The 26,667-nt window shown below is 39.7% G+C and overlaps 1 protein-coding gene across 7 annotated transcripts in view; it reads right to left on the reverse strand.

The window, feature by feature from the left end:
• Positions 1 to 26,667, reverse strand: part of pald1a (phosphatase domain containing paladin 1a) — a 47,826-nt gene that overhangs the window by 19,873 nt on the left and 1,286 nt on the right. The window contains exons 1-18 of one of the 7 annotated variants that reach the window (XM_017438995.3): positions 23,103 to 23,473; positions 15,570 to 15,764; positions 15,284 to 15,386; positions 13,258 to 13,437; positions 12,346 to 12,510; positions 12,096 to 12,256; positions 11,573 to 11,648; positions 10,312 to 10,466; positions 10,100 to 10,196; positions 9,363 to 9,467; positions 8,980 to 9,075; positions 8,765 to 8,899; positions 8,294 to 8,410; positions 7,265 to 7,444; positions 6,965 to 7,162; positions 6,402 to 6,542; positions 6,241 to 6,312; positions 4,147 to 4,287 (exon numbers count right to left, since the gene is read on the reverse strand). In XM_017438995.3, coding sequence (XP_017294484.1) covers positions 4,147 to 4,287; positions 6,241 to 6,312; positions 6,402 to 6,542; positions 6,965 to 7,162; positions 7,265 to 7,444; positions 8,294 to 8,410; positions 8,765 to 8,899; positions 8,980 to 9,075; positions 9,363 to 9,467; positions 10,100 to 10,196; positions 10,312 to 10,466; positions 11,573 to 11,648; positions 12,096 to 12,256; positions 12,346 to 12,510; positions 13,258 to 13,437; positions 15,284 to 15,386; positions 15,570 to 15,754 — 2,307 coding nt within the window. In that variant the 5' untranslated portion in view covers positions 15,755 to 15,764; positions 23,103 to 23,473. Of the gene's footprint in view, positions 1 to 4,146; positions 4,288 to 6,240; positions 6,313 to 6,401; positions 6,543 to 6,964; positions 7,163 to 7,264; positions 7,445 to 8,293; positions 8,411 to 8,764; positions 8,900 to 8,979; positions 9,076 to 9,362; positions 9,468 to 10,099; positions 10,197 to 10,311; positions 10,467 to 11,572; positions 11,649 to 12,095; positions 12,257 to 12,345; positions 12,511 to 13,257; positions 13,438 to 15,283; positions 15,387 to 15,569; positions 15,768 to 18,387; positions 18,653 to 20,553; positions 20,675 to 23,102; positions 23,474 to 26,667 lie in introns of those variants that run through there. The other 6 variants (XM_017438980.3, XM_017438987.3, XM_017438971.3 and 3 more) reach the window with 6 other exon arrangements.

Raw genomic sequence — 26,667 nt, forward strand, 5'->3', positions numbered from 1 at the left:
GTTTAGAGAAAACAGGACTCGAAAGTTAATGAGACGAACACTAAAAAAAACGGGGGTGGATCAATGCTACTTTGAACTTCAGCAGCAGCCAGAGGCACAAATTTTACTGGTGGGGGAGAACAAACTCAATTAAAGGCAAGCAAACAGCCCACTGTTTGTAAAAGATTAAAAAAAAGGCTAAAGGTAAAATAAGAATACCTTCAACAACAAGGTGATGATCCTAAATACACCTCACAGTTAACATTTAACAACTTTCATAACTGAAATCTTTGGACACAAAATCATTTTCTTTCTTTTTTTTAGCAGGTAAAACAACAGAAACTTAAATCAGGAGAAAAGTGGATGCTTTCAACTGACTTATCTGACTTATTATTGATGAGGTCTTTGGTGAGGAAAACATTTTTAAAAACAGAAAAACTTTGCAGCTTACTTAATATTACTGCAGACAATTCCAAACTGCATAAACAGCTCAGTTATGAAGTTAACTGTGTGCAAAAGCACAAAGAATATTTCTTTTTGTTTGGCTGCGGTGCCTGATGCAAACAGGCTTCCAAATCTTCTACTTTCAGTTCATAAATAAGGCTCTTAACTAATTAATGTAAAGTATCATTTTCAAGTAATTCATGCATAATACTTGAATGATTTGGAACTAATTTAATGTTAACTAAATAAGAAATAATGCAGCCAGTTGGGTTTTTAACCTTAAACTTACAGGATATGCCTTATTCTCGGTGAAATACAAATAAAAGGGCCCGTTTCAGAGTGCAGTGTGCAGCCCCTTACACATTTTTGCATAAATGTGATGTCCAAGTCCACTGGGCACAAGAGTAATGAAAATGTGGGACTTGTAATAAAAAGTGAAGGAAAAGACTTGCTGTGCCTTTGATTGCCTCCACGAGGTCCTGTTGTTTGAGTGTTTCTGTAGATTTACAGGCCAAATATTAATTTCCTTACACACATGCACGCCCTTTATGAGATTAAGAACAGATTTGCGTAAATAAATGAATATTTTGTTTTCATACCACATTTTTTCCACAATATTTTCACTAATTCCTTTTAGTAATACAAGTACACAAGATAAATGTGTTGTAGTAGAGGTGCACCAAAAATATTAGATCTATATCTCGACTTCACTGCTGGTAACTCAAATAAATTGACAGCTATTGTTTTGACAGTGCATACAAGCTAATGTTGTAGGTCTACCTGAGTCAGGCAACCAGATGAGTCAAAGCAGCAGTGAATATCCTGCTGTCACTCACAAAGTGATGGTGTATTTACCCTCTAAGAGTGCTGTCAGACAACACAGTTTGACTCTCATTGATTGCACAGAAAGGCAAGGTCATTAATGTCAGGTGCGTGCATCCACTGAGATGGAAATAAACAAATGCTGCTGCTTGGATTTCCACATAGAAAGATGTTAATTGTGAATAAAAACAAGGATGTCCTTGGACTTTCCACTGCCACCCTTTGCTGGATCCAAATCGGAGCCTTTTGGCCCAACTGTAAGCCAAAATACACCTAAATCAAGAAGAACCATCAAACTTTGCTTCTGTGGGTTTTGTTGCCATGTCAGTAAATCTGCAGACTATTGCAAGCTCAACCTTTCAAATGTCTCACTTTGCCGAGTGGTCATCTAAAGTAAGAAAACTATTCGCTCTAAGAGCCTTGAGCCAAAGAGACACAGGTGGCAGAAAAGTGAAAATCTGCAAAATAAATGTTTCAAAACAGAAAAGTATTGTAATCTGTCCATTACGTCCTACTTCCCTATTTGATTCAAATTCTCAGTTTATTATTCTTAAATTAATCCTGCTGTCAGCACAGCAGCGGCCCTTTCAACATCCGTGAACTTCCTCTGGCTTCTGTCCTACAGATGTGCTCTACCTTTTCCTGAAGAAAAACCTGCTCACATCTCTGAAAAATATTTTTTCCACTGCCCCGTCCAAACCATGAGCGCAATTCTTTGCACACACACAGAGGAAGCATGATTTGCGGCTCTCCCACTCGCTTCCCTTGTGTTTCTCGGCACCTGGGTGGAAAAGCCTCAAAGTTTTGACAAAAGGTGACCGGGGAAAGTCGCGGCGACTTTTGCCCAGCGAATGAGGATTGCAATTTGGGTTTCTCGAGACCGGCCGGGTTCGGAAGTTTTCAACAACCTTTTGGAAGGCTGGGTGGAAGCCAGCGATCTTCAGTGATCACGCTCTCGGGTCACTGAGTGCATGCTGCTTGGAAATAAATCAGTCAAGGCCGTGCAATCTGCAGCCTGTTGGACTGAAAGCCAACACTGGGCACACTGAGCGAACTGATGATGTCCTGGAAAGGCAGCGAAATGTAACTGTTTATTGAAATGTGGTACTATAATAGGAAACACAGAAGGTGCAGGCCTATGATATATAACAGCTTCAACAGTCAAACAGGAAGGAGGGGAAAGCTGGAAATAAACTGACATTTTATGATAAAGACTGTAAAAATAATGAACGCTGCAAGACTTCACAGTAAAACTGAGTCGTATCAAAGCGAAAGCAGAGGCTGATTAAAGCAATTTTCTCAAAATAAAGAAAGGCCACTCCGGACCATTTCTGTGCAGGAGACAGAAGAAGAAGAAAGAGAGCACCCCATTGCGTTGCCCCCAGTGTGAAAGAATTTATCGGCTTTGAGGGATTAGTATCGGAGGAACTGGGTCCCAGAGTATCAACTGCACACTTTTCCAACCACTGTCAAAGTGGGGGGAAGTCAAAAGGGAGAAGAAGAGTGTTCTAGAGGAGGAGGGCTCAAGGTGGGGGGATAAAATTTTCCCCTTTTCCCCCCCTTTTCTCCTTTCTGCTGCCTGCCGGTTTAGCAACATCTGGCACTGTTTATGGCTTGGCCTGGTGGTTCAGACAGACAGAGAAAAACTGCAACATGAGCACGGTGCCAACCTGAGATCCTCGAAGATAAATCCACTTTCAAACATTTTGGGCATCATGTTTGTTGTTCTGGCCATCATTTATACTCATAATAACAGTAAAAAGTACAGCAAATCTGATTTTCCAAGTTTTTCATCTAGTATATATTTCTAGTACATATAAACATATGTTAATCAGAAATAGGTAAGTTAAAAAAAACATTATTATACACATTATTATAATAGCAGAAAGTGAGCAGACATGAAGGCTTTTTTCCTGGAACTTGGCATCAGGATATGACAGGCAGAGAGAGAATATGTGTAAAAAGCAGAGTTTGGAGGACAATGAAGCCCATTGATATGGTGGAGACAGGACCGGGTGCCTCCAGTGTGCCGAGAGCGGCTGACGGTGAGCAGGGGCACCATGATTAGTCTGCATCACAAATGGCTAAAACAGAGTAGTTTTAGTCCTTCTGAAGCTAAAAAAAAGTAGCCATGAGAGAAGAATCTTAGTACAATCTACATTTTCCCTTTTATGCCTCATGAATTAAACAGAAAATCTGAGAAGACTTTCCAGAAGTGAAACAGAACGATTTGCTTTCTTTTTCACAATTCAAAACTTAAAAGTTCTTCTATCTCAGCTGTTTCCACCTACCTTGTTGTTTAACCTTATTTATAAACTATGGGTTAAAAGACATATAATGTGTCAGGAAAAGTAAGCAACTGACACCTCATAACAGAACTTGGCCCCCGAGATTTCAACAAATCAGGTCTCAAAATTCCATAAGCAATTATTTCTTTTTCTGCCTTTTCCCCTATCTCACCATTTTTCCATTATGAAACTAAAAGAAGTCCATTGGGTTTTAGACATGAGTCGAGTTAAAAATGATTTCAGTGTGCAGCACATCTTACAAAGCGGTGCATTCCTCTCATTGATGCTTATGGGACCAAACTCCATAAAAACTAGCTCTTGAGGCCATCTACAGGCCTTCAAGTGAAACTGCAACCCAAATCTCAACATGCAACTTGTATCCATGAAAAGTGTTCATAAATGCAGTGCATGCTTATTTTTATGACTCAACCTCTTTAGAGAGAGAAAAAAAAATGACATCAAATTGTGTCATGACTTTATTGCTTTCATTCAAAACATTTTCCCTGATCCTCAATGCCTAACTCAAATTCTCAGCTCCAACCCATATTTCTTTTATTTTACCAGTAAAACTGTTTTCCTTCATCCTCGAGAATAGTTAATGAAAACCACTTACCTGTCTGTAAGTGCAGATAATGATCTCTCTCAGGTGATAGTGCATGGGGGTCATGGTCTCGCTGACCGTATCCAGTGCCATGTCCACCTCCTTCTTCATCCTGTAGCCATCGGGGAGAAGACGAACGAGCTGCATCACAACCTGAAAAGAGGAACACTGTTATGCGAAGTGTTCCCAGCCAAATGTTTTGAGAATGCTTCCTGCAAGTGCTTACAAACTCTAACACCTCCTTCAAGATGGTTTTTATTTATGAATGAATCAGAACAGCATGCTGACAGATGAAGTAAATGCAAACTTCTAACAGTTCATTCAAAGTAACCTACATGACTTTATTGCAAATGATGTAAGTTTGAATGTCAGCTGATTTTTCTCATTTTCTTTGAGTTTGTGCAGAGCGGAGCTACAAGACGGTTCAGAATGCAATACATGGATCATTGAGATATTTTAAAATAAATAGCTTTTACACACTTAAATGGTGCTGATTTATGACCTTTTACCCATACACATTCTCCCATCTCGCCAAAAAACTATCAATCTCGTTCAAAGCGGTTATAAATGTGCTTTTTATCTTTATACTATAGAAGAAGTTTGGCAGGACAACCAGATCTTGATCTTTTAGTGATTTTAAACCTTCAAACTTGTAATAATGGCTGCAGTTTTGTACTTTGCTGCAGACCTCGTCTTTCATCCTGTCTTGTATTCACACACCCCTGTATGCAGAGCCACAAACATTTCTCTCAACACAGTAGCTTGTTTTTGAAACCCTACAGTGTCTCTGGAAAGACTCCTGCCTCTCGCTGCTGACCTACTTAACGTGTTGGTGCAAATGTGTGTCGGTGTGCTCGTTTAACTTGTTGACCTAGCAGAAACGGGACACGTTTCCAACACATGCACGTGACGTTAAACCACAACAGTGTCGCAAACAGCTCCAAGCCATCTAATTTGGCCTTGTCGGTGTTCCCTTAGTGGCTGGTATCTTTCAGATGCTAATGATAGCATGAGGAAAAACCTAAAGTCAGAGAAGGGGAAAAAGCCAAACTGCAGAGCGGAACTGGTCTGCAGACAGAACCCATGCATGGAAAATGTATCAGGAATGTCCTTTAGTGCATGTTCTACTGCATGCTGATCCACATGTTCGTTCATTTAAACTTTAAAGTTTAATTTTAATGACATGGGACAATCCTGTTATCAGTTCACGGTTCAAAAACCAACATCTGTGAATGCCAGGAAATGCAGACAAGGTCCTGTCTGCTCCTGTCAGTGTGCCTGACAATTTTCAGACTTTTCTGTTGTTGATGTTAAGACACTTAAGACTGAAGCAAATGAGTAACTGAAGAAACTGAACTCAATAAACAAACCACACATACAGTCTAAAAAAAAAAGGGAGGACCCAAACTTATAAAGTGTCTTCAAGCAGTGGGCTACATTTTGTTTTACCTGTCAAACAAATGTTTTTAGCAACATCTTTTTGGAAGTTAAAGCAACAGACATGGCCAACATCCCATATCCTTAAGAGGTTGAATCAAAGGCCGGCAAGGTTGCCATGGCGACCACTCTGAGTATCCAAGAAACTCCGGTGGCCACTCTGCTGTGACTGGCATGCCGTATTGTGCGCCTGCAGAGTGGCCTCTTTCTGTACAAGCTTACAGCGCTGAGGACACGACCAGCAGATCCAAGTATTGAGTCACTGTCACATCTCTGAATCGAGAAAAAAGCACCAGCACTTTGAATCTACAGACGCTTCACAGTCCGGGAGAGAAAAGGTTTGGCTTTTGGTCACACTAGATCACTGTTTTTAATCATACGTGCAGACAGAGTCCAGAGGGAAAAAAGTTGCTGCTAGTAGCATGAAAAACCTGCAAAAACAGTTTATTTATATATTAAAAACTCCATGTCTTCCATGATCCCAAAGGCTCCTTAGGGTAATGTGAAAACTCAAATATATAATAAATATAATATTATAACCAGTGATGTCAGTAGCTTTTGATGAAGTTTGGGTTGGTAGCTTTTATTTACCTTTGTTAAGAATCAAACAAAAGACAGTCATCATACACCCTCTACCTTACCTTTGGTTGTTTTTGAAAGTGTACAAACCTCAAATTCTCCTTTTGTGTACTTGGCATCAGGAACGCTCACAATCTCCTCATCAGCACACTCTGGGAAACCCTGTGAATGAAAAATGAGTTGTCATTTAAGTGGTTATAAACATAACAGGCCTTAACTAACTCTGAGAGAATCTAGGAATGTTAACTCACTTTAAAGTGCCAGAGAGTCAAAACTGCAACAACCATGGCGGTCGTGGACCTGCTTCTGCCATTGGAGCAACTAAAAACAAAAGCTGAGAGGGAATCCTCAGCCAAAGCACCCTTCATGGCCTCCAGCAGCTTATCAAAATCCTGAAAAACCAAAACGTAAGTCCACTTAAAGTTCACCTAAAACTGTACACAACCTTAACCACAATATTGGACTGGAAAATAAAATACAATTTTTCCTTTTGTGGTCACATTTTTCAGTTTAATTTTTTTAAATGTTTAGATACAAATTTGATTAAAATTGCATCACATTAAAATTTTAATCAATTTAATTTAGGACTGCTTGTTAAATTAATATCAAATCATAAATACTATTTAAGACAAATTTACTTGAAACTGAATAAGTCATTCAAAAAAAAAAATACAAAGTAACCTTTAAACAAGTGCAGTATGGAAGCTAATTGTGGTAAACTTGAATGTAACAGTAATATTCTTCACCACTAGAGGGAGCCCAAGGCCACATTTTTTTCCATTCCTATTGGTGTTCTAATCCCCTCATATCTAACCTCCGCCTTTGGTGCGCAGCACTCAGGCATTGGGATGTGTTTGTACATGAGGCCTTGGTGGGAACTTTTCTGTTGGTTGAAGATCTCCTGAACCGTCAGGCCGCTTTTAAACATCTTCATCTGTTTCTCCTGCTCTAGTGTCACCTCCAGCCACTTTTGAGCACGCAGAATTTCCTCCTTCAGGGACGTTTCCAATTTCTAAAAGGGCACATGAAACAGAACCACACCGACTTAAAACCAGAGCTAAATCAAACTTAAATTATCTCACACAGGCTGCCCTAAAAAGATTTCTCTGTCTACCTCTAGCACTTGTGGGTCACTCGTTGGGATAGGGATGGGCTGGTCCAAACATGAGGGTTCCCTGGGAGTAAAGATCTTCCCATTTCCTTCAAACACCAACTCCTCGTGCAGGTTGACCCACAACACGTGGCTGTGCTTCCTCTTTTCATCCGTCAGATGGGCCAACACGGCTCCAGTCGCCTGCAGAGAGCACACTGATGATTAAAGGAAGGGACTGCAAAGTCCAGATGGAGCATCCTGCGGTGGGCGTGGAAGTTTTTATGAAATAATCGTGAGTCACTCCTATGAATTTATCTGTACTTGTAAATATTCCAAAGTACAGGGATGAATACAGATGATAATTACAAAACTGGGCATTATAGCCGTTTTGGTCAAGCTTTATAAATTCTTATGCAATATTGCAAGAAGTGTTAGCGCTCAGAGTATGTGTAGAGAATGACTCTACTGCCACATAAAATTATAGCTATAGTTATAGCTATATTTGTGTTGGCTAATGTCAATTAGCTGTGGTGGCCAACTTGAATGGGGTTGACTCCAAATGTCAATCAGTTGTAATTGGACATCCAGTGATCACTTTGTGTGAGTTTCATTCAAATCTGTCCAGTGGTTCATGACATATTTTACCAACATGACAAACTAATGAACATAGAGATACAATAGATATGGGCTGTTCACAGTGGGTGACAAGGATGAACAGTCGACCTATTAAAAATTACACTAATGATCACAAAACATTTTTTTAAACCAGGATTATATCACTTGCTTCTTTCATTCTTTAATCATCCACTCCATTTTCATGCTAATTACAACCTCTAACTAGGCCATTAATTGTCTATCTTCCCTGTGTTTTCTCAAGACGGAAGCAGCAGTGTAATCACACCAAAAGATAAATGGAAATCTTTAACCTTTCCATTCAATCCATCAACATTATATATTTTTTTGTTTTTAATGATTAAGTTCTGCTTCTCGCTGACAAATAAATGTGAGCATTGGTGTTAATTTGATGAGACGAGAAGAGCCACGCCGCACCTCTGATGTTGGCTGAGCCACTCCATAAACGGGCATCTTGGGCACTCGTCTGAAGTTGGCCACCTTCATCTCTTTGACGGTGCTGAGCACGTCGGGGGCCAAGTACTCATCAGCAACCTGCTCAGACACAGGCAGCGGAGCAATAATTACAAGGTGAAAGGCAAAGCGTGTTAAGTTGCAGACGAGAGCTTGGGAGGCAGCGTGGGTGGCGGTCATTACAGTAACAAGCTTGAATTTAAAAAAAAGAAAAGAAGTCCCACATTCATGCAGCCGTTGACATGACTGTGTGAAAAGATAAGGGAATTTAAATATTTTAACGAGATTAAGAGCATCAGGTTTCTAAGTGTCTCAGTACACAAAAACAGAATGCAAAAGAACATCTTCTACTCAGATTTGCCTAATCTTTTAAAAATCTGGACAACAAGAGAAAGAAATCTTTAAAGTTTCTGTTTAAGATCCTGATTTCCTCACCAGGACTCGGGCTCCTCTGGTGACCAGCTCAGCCGAAGCAGACAGCTCCGATACGTTCATGCGTGCCAGTAGCCGGTATAACCAGGCGCGACTGGACATCCACTGACTGAAGTTGGACACAAAGGCGAGAGGGTACTGGAGAACACAAAGAGTCACGGCTGAGTTGTTTAATTCCATCGGTTCAAAAAAAAAGCTGGGAAAATAACGGAACGTACCTGTTCATGAAGGTAGGCATTAAATACAATCAAGTAGAAGTAGCGCTCCAGGCTCTGCATTGTTCTGTTAAGAAAGTAGTCTTTGGTACTGCTTCCCTAAAAGATTTAAAGATAACTTTATTATCTGTTCGTGTTAGCTGCTCCTGTAAAGAGTCCACATTTATGAGTGACAGAGCTCAAGATTTATCTTCCTAATAAACAAGAAAAAAGAGCAAATCCACCTTAGAACCCCTAATTGATAAGAATCAACATCTTCCTTTGAATATGCTCTCACCCTGACTTTTTTGAACAGAGAACAAGAGAGCCATTCAGAGCACAGAGTGCTGGCTATGAAGAGAAATTCAAAACTGCTGCCATTAGCCAAAATAAAGATAATCACTAACCTGAATTTGATAATCTTCTCCAATCCCTTCAAGCTTACTCTTGTTCTCATATATCGCCTCCTTGATGTTGTGCATTTCTGAACACAAGGTAATGGCGTGGTCAACCTGCAAAAAAGAAATAAATTTAAGTAAAAACAAGACAAGAAAATCCACCTGATTGAAAAGACATTTATCAACGGTGTCTGTTCTTTAAAAATACATATTTATTTAAGGTGAAAAGCATGCATTCCCAGACCTACTGAGATCTTATTTGTTCCTTCCAAACAGTTGATGTGTCACAAAACTACATGTGTATTGCATGTAAGCTGCCGTCTGACCACAGGTGCTCACTCAAGACAGCATTGAGTATGAATGCTAATCCCACATCTGAACAGCCTCTTAGATACACTTCTATACCTTTGCCTGATTTCCTATGCATGAAAAAAAATTATGTAAATTAGCCCCGCTTCTATCACCACTGCTCTCCAGGCTGCAGCTGCTAATGTCAGACGGCGCTCGTTCTTGATAGCCAGCTCTGATGAGCCATTTTCTGCGAGTTGAAGGAACTGATTTCTACAGTTTAAACTCTGGCTGGCTGATAGAAAAAGAAAGTGGGTCAAGAAGAACTTGATCTTAGTGGTGCTTTGCTGGCATTCTGCTAATTTCTATGTTCTTGCGGAAAGATTTTGTGGAATTGCAGTTTTCCAGTATATAGATGTTATTTTTTCTTTTACACTGATGCTCTTCATCTGTATTACCTCTTCCATGATCTGCTGTCCATTAGGCAACCTGTTGATCAGACACTGGATGACGTGAAATAATGGTCTGGGCTCTGAAGTGGCTGCCTCCTCAACTCTGCAACACAAAACAAACATCTCACCTTCATAAAACGGGTCGATCAAATTCTGTTTTAAGCTGTATTGTTATGGGGACCTTTAATTTGCAGATTTATTTAATGCCGAGATCTTACTGGGATGGCGGCTGTGAGCCTCCACTGAGGCGATTCATGACTAACGTGCCCAGGATCATGGCGAGGTTGGTGCGGCCAACGCCCACCTGGCAGCTGAAGAGCAGAGTAGGAAGCTGCCGGGACGCGCTGTGGTCCAGAGACAAGCTGGGGCTCTCCTAGAAAGAAAAAAAAATGCAACAGAATAGAGTTGACACAGTTAGAGGCTGTAAAGAACAACAGAATCACATAACTGAGGTGGAAATGGCATGCTAATCAAAACATAACAGCAAAACATGAATATTAAACAAATAGAAAATTAAAGGCCCAGTATATCTTGAAGGGATGAATATCAGCTGCTGTCTTTCATGCCTTGAAGTCGTTGCCCTTTAGGGAAAATCTTGAAAATAACTTTACGCGCAATCTTGTGTGACATCACAAAATTCTACACTCACTGTTTTGTGACGAACTCTCAGCTACTACCGAATCAAAGTTTAGTTCAATGGTAGTAAAATAAATGGGTTATAGACATTTTTCTAATGTTGATTAACTGTGGTGGCCATCTTGAACTGGATCCAATGATTATTCTCTGTCCAGTGGTTCATGAGATATTTTGGTAACAGACAGACACACATTATTGCTCTGCCTTCACCTTTCAGCAACAGGCACTAATAATTCTCCTGATGAGCACAGTTTAGCTAGAGACAAGTTATATATATTTATATTTCTTTGGTTGGGAAAAAAAAGGTTTTTAAAACCTGATTGTTTTAATTAGTCATTAGGATTCACATTCTGAAACTCACTTTTATGAATTTAATTCAGTTCTATCAAAAAGCTTATGGACAAAATAAAAAGTTTGGCATCCCAAAAAGAAAAACAAAAAAAGAAAGGGAGGCACTGTCCAACCACAGGGAACTCGACTGGCTGCAGCAAGTCAGTCCAAAAAAGGGCAAAAAAATGAGAGGAGGAGAACATTCTGTATGAGTGAAGTGCAGGACAGAAACCAGACCGAGCGCATGACTGAGGAGCGGACGTAAACTGGCTACAGGCTCTCTTTGATTAAGCTATCATATTCATAAGGTGATATACTGCACATACAGGAGAGATTTAATTTGGATTAAATAGAAGCCAGTGTGACCTTCCCACCACTGCAGTGAGAGAATCCAGATACTCTCCGGTATTTTAGTCATAAATAACTTTTTCTGGCAACAAGAAATGCACAGCCGAAAGGGGAGGATTTAAATAATGGACTTGCATCACGATGGACATTTTTACATGTGCTTACCCTGAGTATGTTGACAAATGCATCAAAGTCTTCTTCCAGCGGTGCTCCCTCCATTGGTAGTGGTAATCTGTAGTACCTGCAATAACACAGATTGTCACCCAGAGCTGAACCTGGAGTCCATGTTGTGTCAATGTTTCCCTTATGTAGGTCAGAGAACTCTGTACATAAACAAGACCTCAAAACTTGAGCTTCCTTATGTTGCGTTTCCTAATCTAGTCAAGTAAAAACTCAGAATCACAAGTTCAGTGATGGCTCCTTAAGCAACATAAACACCTGCAATTTCGACTTGTTTCAAAACATCATTATGCTTCATCTACAAAATGTCAACATCAAGAACAAGACCTTCAGATCTCATCTCTGAGAACAACACATTCACTCGCCCGAAAAGGAAGTGCAGTGTTATGTCAATAAATCAACTGACAGGATGCAGCAATCTTTAGTTTCTACACCCACTACAAAAAAAGGAAAGTAAAGCAAAACAATCGTGTGTGAGCTATTGGGCTTAATGTGACAATATAACAACCTGTAGCCCTGCATGGTGAACATCGGCCTCTTATAGACCTCTTCAGTCACATGGATGTCCTCCTCGCACGTGATCGATATCTTCTGTGGCTCGTCTTTAAAGAACTCAATGTTGTTGTAGACGTAGAAGATGTTTTCGTTGAGCTTGGCAAAGTCATGAAGCTGTGAAAGACGGGATTTTTAATAATCAATATAGAGTTAAAAACAGTTCGTTTTTTTTCTTAGACATGGAGTGATTGTATGTTTGAGACCTCGCTTCTGATGGTCAGCTCTAGGTGTTCCCCCGTCTCCTCTTTTTCCAGCCCATGAAGGTTCTCGTGAAGATTTTCCTTCCTCCGGGGGGTGTACGGCAGAAAGTCGTCATCCTTGTGGAGAAACACCACTGGCTCTTCTCTTACACAGAAGAAAATGATCTCCTGTTTGCAAAAGCACAGCAGGACAGGTATCCAATAATGTATGTATAAAGGGAATTGTTGTTGCCCTCTACTGCCTCTGCCACTTCTGAGATAAGAAATCTGTTGCTGGAGTTTCAAAAGACCTCATGTATATTTTTGACATTTCAATTAGAAAGATGTTAGCTGCTATAGGTACAGTATAAGTACTACTGGACACATGGTGACAATTTCAGGTTTGCTCAGTTCTACAATTGAGCCATAGCCTCCTCTGAGTGCCTGAGTCGGCAAATATTTACTGACAACACCAGCCCCCTTTCACACAACAGTTTAAAACCGGGCTACAGACACCTTCGCCCTGCATCAGTTTCACGAGTGAAGTAAAAGAGGGAGAATGAGGGGGATGTCAGCAACGATTCATAATACGGTTACACCTTCAAACTGACAACCAAGGCAGTCACAGAACAGAGTTGGCAAGTATGCATGAAATGGAGGGCAACACATGCAGCGATGCAGTCTAACCAACAGTGCTTCGGCCACTCTGCTGACTCCACAATGTGTGCAAGGACTCGACCACCTTGATTGGTTCATGCGTGAAACAAACAAGGGCTCATCTTTATGATCACATCGAAGATTCACTGCGTAAGAAAAACTACTAAGACTAAAAAGAAAAACACAGGGGAAAAAAGATTTTTTAAAGAGCTTAACTATTTGCGTTAAGATTTGAAGTCAAAAGCTCTTGTTTGACCCAAGTGAATAAAAGAATTTAACCTCTTGTCCTTGTGCTTGGAGTTTCTGCAGAACCTGTTTGAAACCATTGAGGCTGGGCTGACCCATCCCGTACAGCGGGTAGGACCCCTTCACTTGGCGGAAATTGGGCGCTCCATAGCTGCTCGTGGTGTTAAGGACATCTGCTTTGCTGTACACATCCTGAACCATGAAGTACTCCCCCTGCAGACACATGAACAATCATCTGATTTTATCCAAGAGTATGATCCTGACATTTTACTCTTTGCGTACATGTGAACTCTTCGATTCACCGCTAGAATTTTACATTTAAGTTGTTTTGTTTTTTTTTTATTTCAGTTTACAAGATCATGAACCTGATTTTTCTGTTTGAAACTCATACATCAGAAACAGTCCAGTTACTCTGTTGTTTAAACACATTAAATCTCGTTTGTCATTTTTACTGTGCACACTTTGCTGTACAAAGCATACACTTAAAACGTCTGCACACAACAGACTGGTAAAAAGCTAATGATACAACGACTACATGGGTACAATCATGTCAATAACAATAAAAACAAGATTACAAAACTGAAGTCACTCATTTACAAAGGCTTCTGGGCATCTATTAACCAATATTTTTCACAAAGAAATTGTCCATCTTTAATGAGAAGGGTCCTGGCCAAGCAGTTTTACATCCAGCATACACATTATTGACCCAGCGATTTCAAAACACAGCATATTGCCTCATTTATGATATCTTACTGAAGATCATAGTTTATGTTGTATCTGCAGGCTCTTATATCCAATAAGAATGTGCTGGAAAAAAGTGCACGCCCTTTTTCTGCCTCTTATACCTCAAGCCAGCTGTAAATAACCTCTTTGAGGACTCTGATATCAAACAGGCCATCTTATTTTTTAACAGAATGATATATTGTGTCCATCTGTTGCTTTTAAAGTCCATTAAAGAAAGCCATGCATAAACTAAAAAGGATGCAGTGAGTCATCTGGGTGTTTTGTGTGCGCTCAAGCTGTAGTTTTTCTGATGTTTTTAGGTTAAAAAAATAGGACAAGTGACAAAAAAAAAAAAAAAAAATTAGCTGTACACTTTAAGACCTATTGGAGCCATGCACTCATTGTGACAATGATGTCTGGGCAGAAGAAATATCAGACAGAAGAGCCATTTGTGTGGGCCATCTGGTGTCATTTCTGATTAGCGCCCAGACATGATTAAAAAAAGACATGTAAAACATTTTAATGAGCTGTTATAACATTTAGAAAAGGGCTGATTGTGATTTTCATCTTAGCAATGATTTTCAGCTAATAGTAATCTATAGATGTTTTTCCAGTGTGTTTAAATTTCTGTAATACTGAAGAGTAACCCACTGGGAAGTAAAATTATTAGGTAATCATTAAAAAATAACATAATTATGCACTGACTACATATAGTTCTACAATAGGTTTTAGTTTACTTTGGAAATGTTATAGAAAGACCTTTTAGGCCAATTTCCCTGGAATGGCAAAAGGCTAAGTCACCTAATGGCATGGTAGTCTTGGTAAGTGAGTTGAATTGTCTGCATTTCTGCAACTAATAGTCAAATTAGTGGGTTCCAGTCACTTCTACTGAAATGACCAAACTGAAGCAGATTTGAAACAAACCTTTCGATCAGTGTAACAGTAAAACAAAGCTTTGAGTGGAAACAACTGCTTAGTTAGTATGATGTGGTCAAAACAAAAAGGAAAATATGCTTTTTATAGACATGTTCTTGGGTAAAGATAACCTGACCTTCTCAAAGCTATAAACAGAAGCTGTGGGTTAACCCTAATGTTTAAACTATCACAGCAGAGGTGAAAGAGCAGATCAAAGTCTCAATAGGGGGGTGACAACTGTTCTGTTTCAATGGCTGCCTCTGATCATAAAATAGCGCATGACAATGTTCCAGCACTGCTCTGCCATTTGGACACGTAGACGTGAAAAGAGCCAACATAAAGATAGGTGAGTTGACTCCGCAACTTTCTGCGAAACGGTGGTGCTTTGTCAGAACTGAATAAGATTGTGATTTGCTCTCACCTTCACGAGGTAGTGCTCGGGCATAGAGTCCGATATCCGGCCAACTTTGTAGTTGGCTTTCAGGATGTCATCGTGAATCTGGAATTCTTGTCTGCAATTGTATCTTTAAAAAAATAAAAAAGAAAAAGTCAGTTCAATTACCAGCTACTGTTTGCACAGCCTGAAGTGAGAAAAGAGATGATAAAAGAGGCAAACATTTCACCTAAAAGTTGAGGGGGTTGTTACGGCAGTGATCAAAAAGAATTAACACCAAACTGTGAGAACGCAGATTGGAGGAGGAACTTACGTGATGACGACCGGCGCAACTTTGTTGGTGATAATGGACTTGGCCTTGCTGTTGTGGATGCTGACTGTAGGGAAGGGGCTCATGCTAAAAGACTGCCTGCTGTCAGCCATCCCGTTGCCATGGACACTCTCAAGCGGCGACGCTACATAAACAGGCTGGGGTGCAGCGCTGGCAGTTGTACCCATGCTCCACAAGCTGCTGTGAATGACATCGCAGTGGTCTCAGAAACAGGAAAAACGCACTCGCACAGAAACCCAAAAGTATGCACGCAGCGGCAACACCTACTATCTGTATATTCGGAGTGTGAAAACACTCAAAAACAGCTTTAAGGTGTAAAAAGACACGTGGAGGAATGTCTCACACATCAACAATGATGTGAATTTAAGAAATGTGTAAAGGTTTCACACTGTGAGAAAAAAATGAAATCACATTCACGCAAAAAAAAAGAAGAAATTTTTCAAATTTAAACAAAGGCTGGTTCTGTTTGCAGCTTAGCAATACAGAAATTTAGCAAAAAAACTTTTAAAATTCTTGTATGATTTTGCACAGATATCCGTGATACTTAAAGGACAAAACAAATTTTCATTTAGCTCTGTCATAACAATTTGCCAGGATAGTTGGAACAAACGTTAACAATATTATTAGCTCGTCTAGTTTCTTTGCAGCAAAGTTTTTAAAACGGACACACAGGTTTATCTTTGCTGAAGTTTATTTAATATCTGTGAAGTTTAAAGCAGGTGTGAAACATTAATCCAACCTGCCAAACTGAAATAAAAGTAGCTAAACTTGTCAGAAATGCTACCCATGCTCTTAACAGAAATACAACCAAGGTTGTACAACAAGATATAAGCATCACATTAAAATAACATCACATTTAATTATAGATTCTGAAGCCATCGGTTTTTTTTTCTAAATTGCCAAATGCGAGTTTTCTTCAACTTTCTCCTCTGTTATCATTACTAGTAGGAAGAAATAAGCTGCAAAGAGAGGAATTAAAGGATGCAAAACCTCAGAAATAAGATAAGAGACTTGTCTTAACACAAGGTAAATAAGAAGACTGATAAGTTTTTTTAAACTGATGTCTATGTATGAAAGTACAAAAAATATTGGCATGACTTAAAACGGAGACTAGAAACACCATTTGATGTCCAAGCAAATGGTCACAAACCAAAACATATGTACATATGTAGATTTTGTGGAGATGAAGAGTAACTTTTCATACTTGAAGGATTTGTAATTGTGTTTGTCTGCACCACTTGATAAAGAGGGTTGGATTTGTGAGCATGGAAACCAAGAAAATTGAGCTTTAAAGAGTTGTGGTAAAAAGTGAGAATGACTCTTATGAAGCATACTGTTTTTGTTGCCTGATTCCATTGAACAGCCAAGAAAAAGCAAAAGTAAACTATAAATACAAAATGGAAGTGTTAAAGTGTGTGTGTGTGTATATATATATATATATATATAGATAGATAGATAATGAGGTAATTAGTAAGTTTAAATTTGTTTAAACACAGCAGTGGCAGTTAAGGAGACTCCTGGCTCCTGTCATAACATTTTTAAACAAACCCTTTTAAAAACTACCTAATAAATTTGTTTTAAGTTCAATCATAAAAAAGAAAAATATAGTGTTGCAGTAGAGAAAAACAATGTGAAAAAAAATCTGCAAAAACAGAACAAATTGTTTCAGACTCATTTTATAAGCTACTGCTGTGGGAAGGAATGTCTTCTTTTATTCTGTCTGCAGCAATTCAAAGCTACCAAACTGCATTTTTTTTTTACTATTCAGCCCTTTGCATACCAGACTTAAGCACTAAATATTTGTTCACATGGTAAAATTAAGCACAAGTTTGTGAATATTAGGAAAACATGTCCTCTTTAGGTTTAGAACTTACAAAGATCATTAACTTAACTACATGACTTCATTCTGCATTGACTTGAGTAAAACAATAGGTATATTTTAACCATTAAACTTGACGCAGAGGCCCGCACGTGCCAGCCACATGTTTCATCCAAATCTCTTCTAATCTGAGTAAACACTGAGCTTTTCGCAGAGCTCTGCAGATAAACAAACAGCCCCTTTGACAACCTAACAGTCTGGAGTGACGCTGCTCCTAAACATCTATTCTAGCCGGTTAGGAAGCTACAAGCGCAAACAGAAATAGGCAGCAAAATACACAAACCGTTTGCAAAAGTGTAAACTATACTCAGAAAAGCAACCTAAATTCCATACAGTCATGCTGAAAAAGCACACAATCGTTTTAACATCAAAATCTACTTGATGTCACACAGTTCAGATGAATGAAATGGTTGACTTTAACCGTCTGAGCTCAAAGCGCTTCTGAATACATTTGTTGTGCAAAGTGAAAAGTGCAGGGTGAGTCACAGCTACTCTCCTAGTTGTTGCGTCTGGAGGTGAGTGGGCAGATCAACCTTGTACTCAGAAAGGCTTTTTGAGTCAATAGAGATTCTCCTCTCACAAGTAGCAAGACAGAACATCGATTTGTTATTTCGTCTCCTGTTCACGCTTTAAAAAGTTCCCAATATACAGTTTAAATTGTCTGCAGTTTAAAAGCATCACAATTTTAGACAATATGTTGAATATTTTAAAAGCAAAAAGAGGCTAAACTGCTACCCAAGTTCAATAAAAGACAGCCAAGTTTTAAAGAAAACTTTGCTTCGGCTGCCCAAATCTATTTCCGTCTGCACCACATACCAAAACCATCTGTGTTGCCATAGTTCTGTGGCCACCAAAAGAAAAACAACAACAACAAAAAAAAAACTTTAAAGAGCAACAATCTACTAAAATATGACATCTTACGAATGAGATAAAAGACGTTCTGTACTCCCAGATCCATTTGTTTGGTGCTTGTTTTCCGCCATGGTCCGAGGAGAGTGTGAGAACTTGGCAATACATCTAAAAAAGAAATCCTCCTCTCTGGAATTCCGTCACCCACCCCCCCGACGACGGTGGGAAACACCCCTCGCGGGAAATCAGAGTGCCGGACCGCTTGGCATTCACGAAAACAAAAAACAAAAAAAAAAGAACCCTCCAGTTTTCAGACAGCTTCCTCCTCTACTGCGTTCTATCTCCTGTCTGATGTTGGGAAGTAGATTCATGCAAACTTTTGTCTCCACGGAGGGGACCGGGGGGAAGCTGTCGTACATCTGGCGACCAGATGGCAAAAGTTGTGCTGCTCTTCTCAGGGACAGAGCACAAAGAAGACCAAACAGTTTCTTTATTTTTTTTGTCAGATCTATTAATGATAGCATTAATAGAATGATTTTATATTGTAGGTATCAGTCAAGCTGCAATCAAAAGTAAGGCAAATTCAGACTAAATTTCTCTTCTCATCACCCAAAATAATGATTCAAAAATAATATCTAATATGGCAATACCTCACAACATCTATTAGCATTTGGAGTATATGTTAGGAATGATGCTCAGCTACTACCACACCCAATTTTTCACTCATTATCTACAGATTTTTCTGAGGTATAGCCATTTTTATGTTGGCTCCATCTTAAATTGGGTTGACTTCAAACATTATTATTACTGACTTACTTTCTGAGTTTTATTGAAATCCGCCCAGTGGCTCATGAGATATTTTGCTAACAGACAAACAGGGTTGAGTACAACAGTTCATGCCAAGGTTTTAAGCAAAGATCTTGTGCAATGTGTTGCCCTTGTAGTACGTCTTGGAGATGATGGTCAACTACTACCACCACAGCAATCTTTAGCTCAATCTCTCTAAAATTAAGTGTATTGTTTAGGCAAACTTATATCATGTTATGACTGGTTGCAAAAGAACATTTTATATTTTTGGATAAAAAGAGTATTATGACTACTTACAAATAAGGACATTTCATTTTGACTACTGAACCATGGAGGTCTTTATGTTTTGGCTCCTAAACTGGGCAATCGGGCAACTACGAGTCACGGAACCACTCTTCAGCGATTGGTTCTGCGGTTCATCAACGCTCAGATTACAGGCGTTTCCTGGAAGCTGATTTGCTCATAGTTTTAAATACGCACAAATCACAATCCCTCATGTAAATTTATTCTCCACGTCTTGCATTTTACTTCCACTACAACCTCATTTCAGGAATTGTATTCCTATAACAAATGATAAATCCACACAAAATACAATTCCCTTGTTTAAGTTCTTTATTCCACCATTATTTTGGAAAATTCACTACAGTGTTATAGCCATTTTTGTGTTTTCTAAGGTCAATTGGCTGACAGTTTCATTAAAATCCATCCAGTGGTTCCTGAAATAATTTGCTGAGAGACAGAGTTGAATCCTATAGTTATTGGAAAAGTTTTAAACACAGATCTAGCGTTAAGTTAGATTTCAGAGTATAAGTGGGAGATCAATATCTGTAAAATTGACTGAGTTACAGACTCCTGCAGCAGCGGCCATCTTGAATTAAGTTGAAACTTTAAGCAGTTGAAAATGTCAGCAGTGATTACTTTCTGAAGGGTTCATTAAAACCTGTTTGGTGTTTATAAAATATTTTGTTGTACCTTTTATATTTATAAATCTGAAAATAAACCACTGAGAATGTTGAGACATAAGAATAACAAGAGACATTAAAGATTTTAAAATGTTTTCTGAATCTCTCTAAATTCTCATTTAAACTTAAAATGAATCTTGTCAGATTCCAAGCAAAGAGTTGATTCAATCTTTGTTACTTTAAAAACATTTATTTTGTAGGTTTATTTTGCTCTTCAACACTTTCATGCTATGAATGTTTCAGAACCTCAATGGAAATGATAAAACATCTGACAACTTTTTGTTAAACCCTCCACACAGAAGTGTTTTTGATGGCTTTTACTATGAGGCTGTTTGTAAAACAAGGTGTGTTCCTGGTGCTTAACAGTTTATCAGGCATGCAGAGGAAATGTCACATTACTGATGCTCCAGAACATAAAACAACTTTCTGACTGAAACTAGGAGATCAGAGAGCCTTCTATCTGCCTTACCTTAAACGCTGTCAGCTCTGCAGTGAGACCGTGGTGCACACATGTCTTGGCACGGAAGTTCCTGCTACACACAAAAGCTACTAACTCCTCAGCAACACTGATTTCAGCAGACCTGGTCTAACAGGCAGGCAGCCGGGGCGGAGGCCTGAGTAGAAATAGCCCTCAGTCATAAACATCCTCCTGAAGGGCCAATAATGGCAGCTCATCAGAGAGTCTGTTTATCCCACATGTCAGCGGTAGTAGTGCTGAACAACACAAAGCAAAAAGTTCTCTGGCAACAGGGGAAAAATAGAACAGGAACAAACAAAATGAATAAAAAAAAACAAGATTTGTTTGAGACTGTAAAGAGCAGCTCAACGTTTGCACAAGAGGCCCTAATAATGAAAAATAGAGGTGACAGTCAGACTAAAACCTTGGAAAATAGAACCCCTTGCCAGCCAACCAGCCTCACTCCATTCAGGCTCGAACCATTAAAATTCAGCCGGTGTTCCAACTTTGCTGTAGCAACGTCTTCAGACAAAAGGGGGGTCTGGGTGCAGACAGGAAGGAGCTTGCAGCTGCAGGATGCATCTGTTGGTGGCCCCGAGGAAGGATGCAGAGCACTTTTCATTCAAAGAGAGATGCAGCGGTTTGAGAGAGATCTGTTTCACTCCATAACACATAGAAGATCTTTCAACACCACATCCCATATCAAGTGTGGGAGGACAGCCACAATTGTGGTTGCAAAAAAAAAAAAAACCCAAAACAAAAGAAAACAAAACACACACAAAAGACTCCAAACTCTACACAGATTGCTTGTTTGGCAACATTTCCCATTGGATTCAAGGATCCCGCTGGTCTCCAAGGAAGCCACTTGTTCAGTCTGACAATGTTTAAACCTTAAACCCTGTTAGCTGCACAAAACCAGAGCAAAACCGAAGAAAAATACATCACAAGGTACACCTTAAAATTTAAGTAGGCATGCAAAGAAATGTATGTGCAAAAAGCATTTGGTATTTTGCAAATAGAAAAAAAAAATCAAGAAAACCCTTCAGTTTGCAACCAAGTGAGAGGAAATATAAGCACACCTCAACAGGAAATGTACTCTCTGAAGCTTCCTCTCTGCAGCTGCACACACACATGCCCAATGAGGTTAAGGGTTACACACGGCCATAATTCTACAGGACATTGCAAGTGCCTGAGCTAAATATCACTTCTGCCTGAAGATTAGCTCATTGCTTCCTCTCCAGAAAAACCTTTTGTTGTCGGTGTTCTAAAAACCTCATTGTGAATTTGTATCAGCTCGCAGCTGTGATGTTTTGCTTTGGTCCACAATAAATGGCAATCATGCTTGGAAGGCGTCTGTGGCCAGAGGGAAGCTGGGCGACGCATTAGTTCAACAATGTAAATCTGATCAAAAGATGTAAAACTAATGTTGCACTGCAGGAGCACATTTCGTGCACCAACAAACAATTAAGAGCTTTTTGGAATGTTTTCTGTTACTCACTCGCCGCCAAAGGTGAAAGCATAATTATGCTTTTGTTTGTGTTTGTGTGTACGATTGTCTTTAGTGTTAGCAAAATATCTCATGAACCAGTGGATGGATTGTAATGTAACTTTCAGAAATCATTGGATTTACAGCTGTAACTGATTGGCTCTTGAATCAACCCCATTGAAGATGGCCACCACAGCTAAATGGCCAACTATAACTTGGTCAGTTTTACAGATATTGAGCTGAAACTTGGTGTGGTAGTAGCTGAGAGTCATTCACCTCACCTACTCTGATCATGACATCTCACAATACCATATGACGTAGCACATAACGGTAATTTCAAGCTTGGACCAAAATGGCTATAACTTCGTCATTTCTCAACATAAGATGATCTCAGTCTAAAACTCTGGAATGAAAGGCAACAGGCGATATGCATTCCTTCAAGGGCTGGTTGGCCTTTAATTTTATAATAAGTGACAAATGAGACAAAAAAAAAATTTCCTTCCACATTCCTGGTTTCATCACAAAATGACACCAAAATGCTAAAAAGGGTGAGCGATTCTATATTTAAAAGCCTCCCTATAATTTATTCCATGTCGGGATGGTAATTTTATCCCTCTATGATTTCAAGGCTGCAGCACTGCGGCTTTCGTTTTTTTTCTAAACCCTGGTGTCCGACCACAACACCCTGAGCGTCGCCAGGCCAACTGACAGAGTTTTGATGTCACGCCCTTCAAAAAAAAAAAAAACAATCTCCTCTCTGCATTTTGCACAGAGAGATTTTACACGGATTTGTCACCACAGTTTCTTTCACTTGCCTTTCAGACTGAAGTGGTAAAACTTGTGCAACCTCAAACTTCTAACTGAACAGCAGCAGTTTTTAAGTTGATGTAGGGTGCCATTATCTTGCACAGGAAATAAATCAGGACAGCACATATTTATGTGAACATCCAATGTGAAATGATTAAGTCTGTTCTGGGGATAAAAAAATACTAATAATTTGTGGCATTTGATGACACGCTTAGCAAGCAAAAACAAGAGTCCAGCATCAAAACACAGAGAAGTATTAGAACGATACCTGGCATTCAGCTGTTCAGTCCACCATCCAATAGGTGTACAAGTATCGGAGGCAATGCAAAACAGAAAATAGTGGGTTGACAAAAAAAAAAAACTGACAGCTCTTCTGCAAACAACCGGTCTCAGTCACACATCCTCGCTGGCATCTCTCTGATCTGTGAGGCAATCTGTCTCTGCCTGCTGATCAAACTTACAGCAGGCGGCAGTCTCGCATCATTAGCACGTCCTTATAAAGCAAGTCAATGGGCGCGTCCTTCAGTGAGGACGGATCCCACTCAGCAGGCGAGAACAGAGAGGGGAGCCACAACTCTCTGACCTGTTAAGGTATGCTGTCTGTTACCTTTTTCTTAATGCATGCCCTGTGCATGAGTTGCAAAGCCGCTCGTGCATGGCAGGAGTATAAGAGGATGTGGAGGCGGGTCCAGAGAGGCTTACTCATCATCTTGTTCACTATCCAATCACCAGAGCCCCCCTCCTGGCAGTGCAATTTTTTTTTCCACACATGGCAACTCTTTTAACAGCTGCATCAAACACATGAAACCCTCACTTATCAGTCGCATTACTCTGACTTGGAGCGGTTAACCATCACTGACATGGTGTAATGTGAACTTGTCAGTTCGTTGACAATCCCTAACAACTGCACACAAATGACATCACATAAGCCTAATTCACTACAATGCTCTAATTACTCCATTCATTAGCAGTTAACACGTGCCATGTTTTAGGCAAACAGGCTTACAGCTGGTCAAATACTTAGATTTAAACCCAAGCTTCGGCTGAAAATTGTTGTGTGATGTACTGCTTAACACCAGACCAGCCAATGTCGCAAAATATCTGCAGAGACTTACTGAAGACCTAGCTTTCCTTCTCTCTCTAACGAACAGATCTGTTAGCGCTCAGAGTATGTGTTGTGAATGGCTCTTAGCTACTACTACACCAAAAGTTAGCCTAATATCTGCCAAATTTACCAAAACATACAGACTAAAACATTATCTCTTCAACTTTGATGCTGTTGATAGTAAACTATTACAGACTTGGCTAAAATACTTAAGCATTAAAGTATTTTTACAGCGAAAGTCAAACAAGTAAACATTGTGATTATCTTCTGAGAGCCTGCTTGAGGATATTCTCCGAAGAAGGAAATCATTGATCTTTAAAAAGGAAAAAGTCTACATTTTAGGCTCATTTGCAAAAAGTGGCAAGCAATTTTCAAGATATGCTTGTCAAAAAAAAAAAAAAAAATCTACTGCTGCCACACCTGTTCCTTCCTTCCTGAAGTGAAGCAGGCCAAAACTGAAGTTCTTTGCAACACCATAATTGTGAAACTAAACCCTCCCGTGGCCCGCCAACCTCAGAACATGAATGAATCAGTCTGGGGAGCAAAAAGTAAGAAATGAAGATTTGGGCTGCTGGAAAGAATTTAGAAGTGCAAAATGTAACCTACCAAGACAAAGGTGTGAAATGTTGCTCAAACTATAGTAGTAGCTCCATGAAATGGCACAGAACCCAACCCTGACAGCTTCACTTCCTTCCATATTTTTTTTAAAAAGGGATGCTTTTTGACAGATTAAGTAAAACATCCTTTCAGCCTAAAGTTCCAGATGTTACTTGTCGTGTTCAAAACCCCTCTCAGGCCTGGTCTCTGTCTTACCCCCAAAAAAATAATATTTTAAAGTACCTTGTAGCAGTAGAAGGTAAGGAGGAGACAACAAAGGGGACAAAAGTACACATTAGAAGCACTCGTGTGAGTAAGGATTACTGCGGTTGCAGGATCGCCTCTCAGCCTGAGGCCTTTCTGGGTAGAGTTTACATGTTCCCCCACGTACATGCATGGGTTTACTTTGGGTACTCAGGTTTTCTCCCACAGACCAAAAACATGCATGTTAAGTTTATTGGTAACTCTATATTGTCCCTAGGTGTGAGTGAGTGCATGAATGGTTGTTTGTCTTGTTTGTCTCTACGTGGCCCTGTGATGGACTTACGACCTGTCCAAAGTGTCCCCCGCCTCTAACACAGGGGACTGCTGGAGACAGGCACCAGCTCCCCACAACCCAGAAAGGAGAAGCAGTTAAAGAAAATTGATGGACAGATAGATGTTTCCATAGTATTTTTTTTTTCACAAAACAAAACATTAAAACCAAATCAGAATTTTTGTTATTTCAACAATTGTTATCTTGAAAACACAACATTGGACCTATGCTCCTAAACAAAAAAAAAAAAAAAAAAGAATTCAACCATAGATTCTCTTAGAGCTCTAAAAAATATCCCACTAAGGTCTGTCAATCAAATATGACACCTTGTGGTAAAAAGTGTCCACTGCATTCAGGCACAAGACTCACATGAATCAGAATAAATTATGACAACTCAGGCCTTTGTCAATTCAGCAAAAGTTACAGTTCTGACAGAACCCATGAGGCTAACTGAGCCTGTTTGAAGTTTGCCACTTCCCAACCAATTATAACCAAACACCTAAAGAGATATAGTCTGGTCATTTTTCTGCCAAGTAGTTATCAATAGTCAGTACTGTGATGTCAGAGAATGGTGCATGGAGAAAAGGGCAAACGTTTTTGTCCAGGCTAGGCTAATGGCTAGCTTTTTATTGTTTTTCAGGATTATAAAACAACTTCTTTCTCAGAAACGACACAGCTGTGTGAAAGAATGCTACATTAGCTAATATTAAACGTCTCCACTTTTGTCCGACGCCGGTACTTTAGTTGGTCACTTGTTTTCCCCAACCAAACAACGTCCGCGTTATTACACGAATGCATGTGTGCCGAGAGTAAACCATGTATGTATATCATGTTGTTGCTGCTGATTCTGCTGGATGTATCTGTCTGCCTGATCAGCACATCTAGAGTCAAAGGTTTACTCAACTCCCGGTGAACTAACACATTCAGCAGCCTCGGCACACTGACATTTACATAGCAACACAGAAGTTGTTCGGCTGAGAGGACATCAACAAAATAAACAAACAGTGTCATGCAAAATTACTGAGGTAATATATTAGCTAATGTAGGTTTTACACCAGTATGACATTTAATATATATTGTTTAGCTCGACATTACCCTAGCCTGGACAAAGTCTTGCGCCCTTTTCTCCAAACACCACAATCTATGACTGATGTAACTATTCATAACTATTTGACAGAACATCGCTTCAAAAATGAACAGACTATCCCTTTAATAGTAAACCTGTTATCACAACAGAAAATCTTCCACTTTTAAAGCTCCACCTGGGGGAAGGGAGGATGAGTAAACCTTTACTTTCAGGCCCGTTTATCAAGGCAAACCAACCGTTTAGCTCAGTGGTTTATCAGCCAGCCGCTCATTCACCGAGCGGTTTCGTGCACTCACTCTTGATTAATTGTGATTTTCACGGTTTGATCTGACAGTTTCTGCCCTCCCCCCTGGACGTTAAGGTAAAGTGATATTTCCAGAGAGGCGATTGGGCCCAGCTGGAGAGGCCGAACGAAACAACCTGGGGCCTCAAATACAATGCATCAAAGGACGTCATGTGATTTGTCTTAGAGACTTCTCAGACTTACACTGTCGCATTTCATCAATACG

Source organism: Kryptolebias marmoratus, linkage group LG17, assembly GCF_001649575.2.
Source record: "Kryptolebias marmoratus isolate JLee-2015 linkage group LG17, ASM164957v2, whole genome shotgun sequence".
NCBI classification, from domain to species: domain Eukaryota; kingdom Metazoa; phylum Chordata; class Actinopteri; order Cyprinodontiformes; family Rivulidae; genus Kryptolebias; species Kryptolebias marmoratus.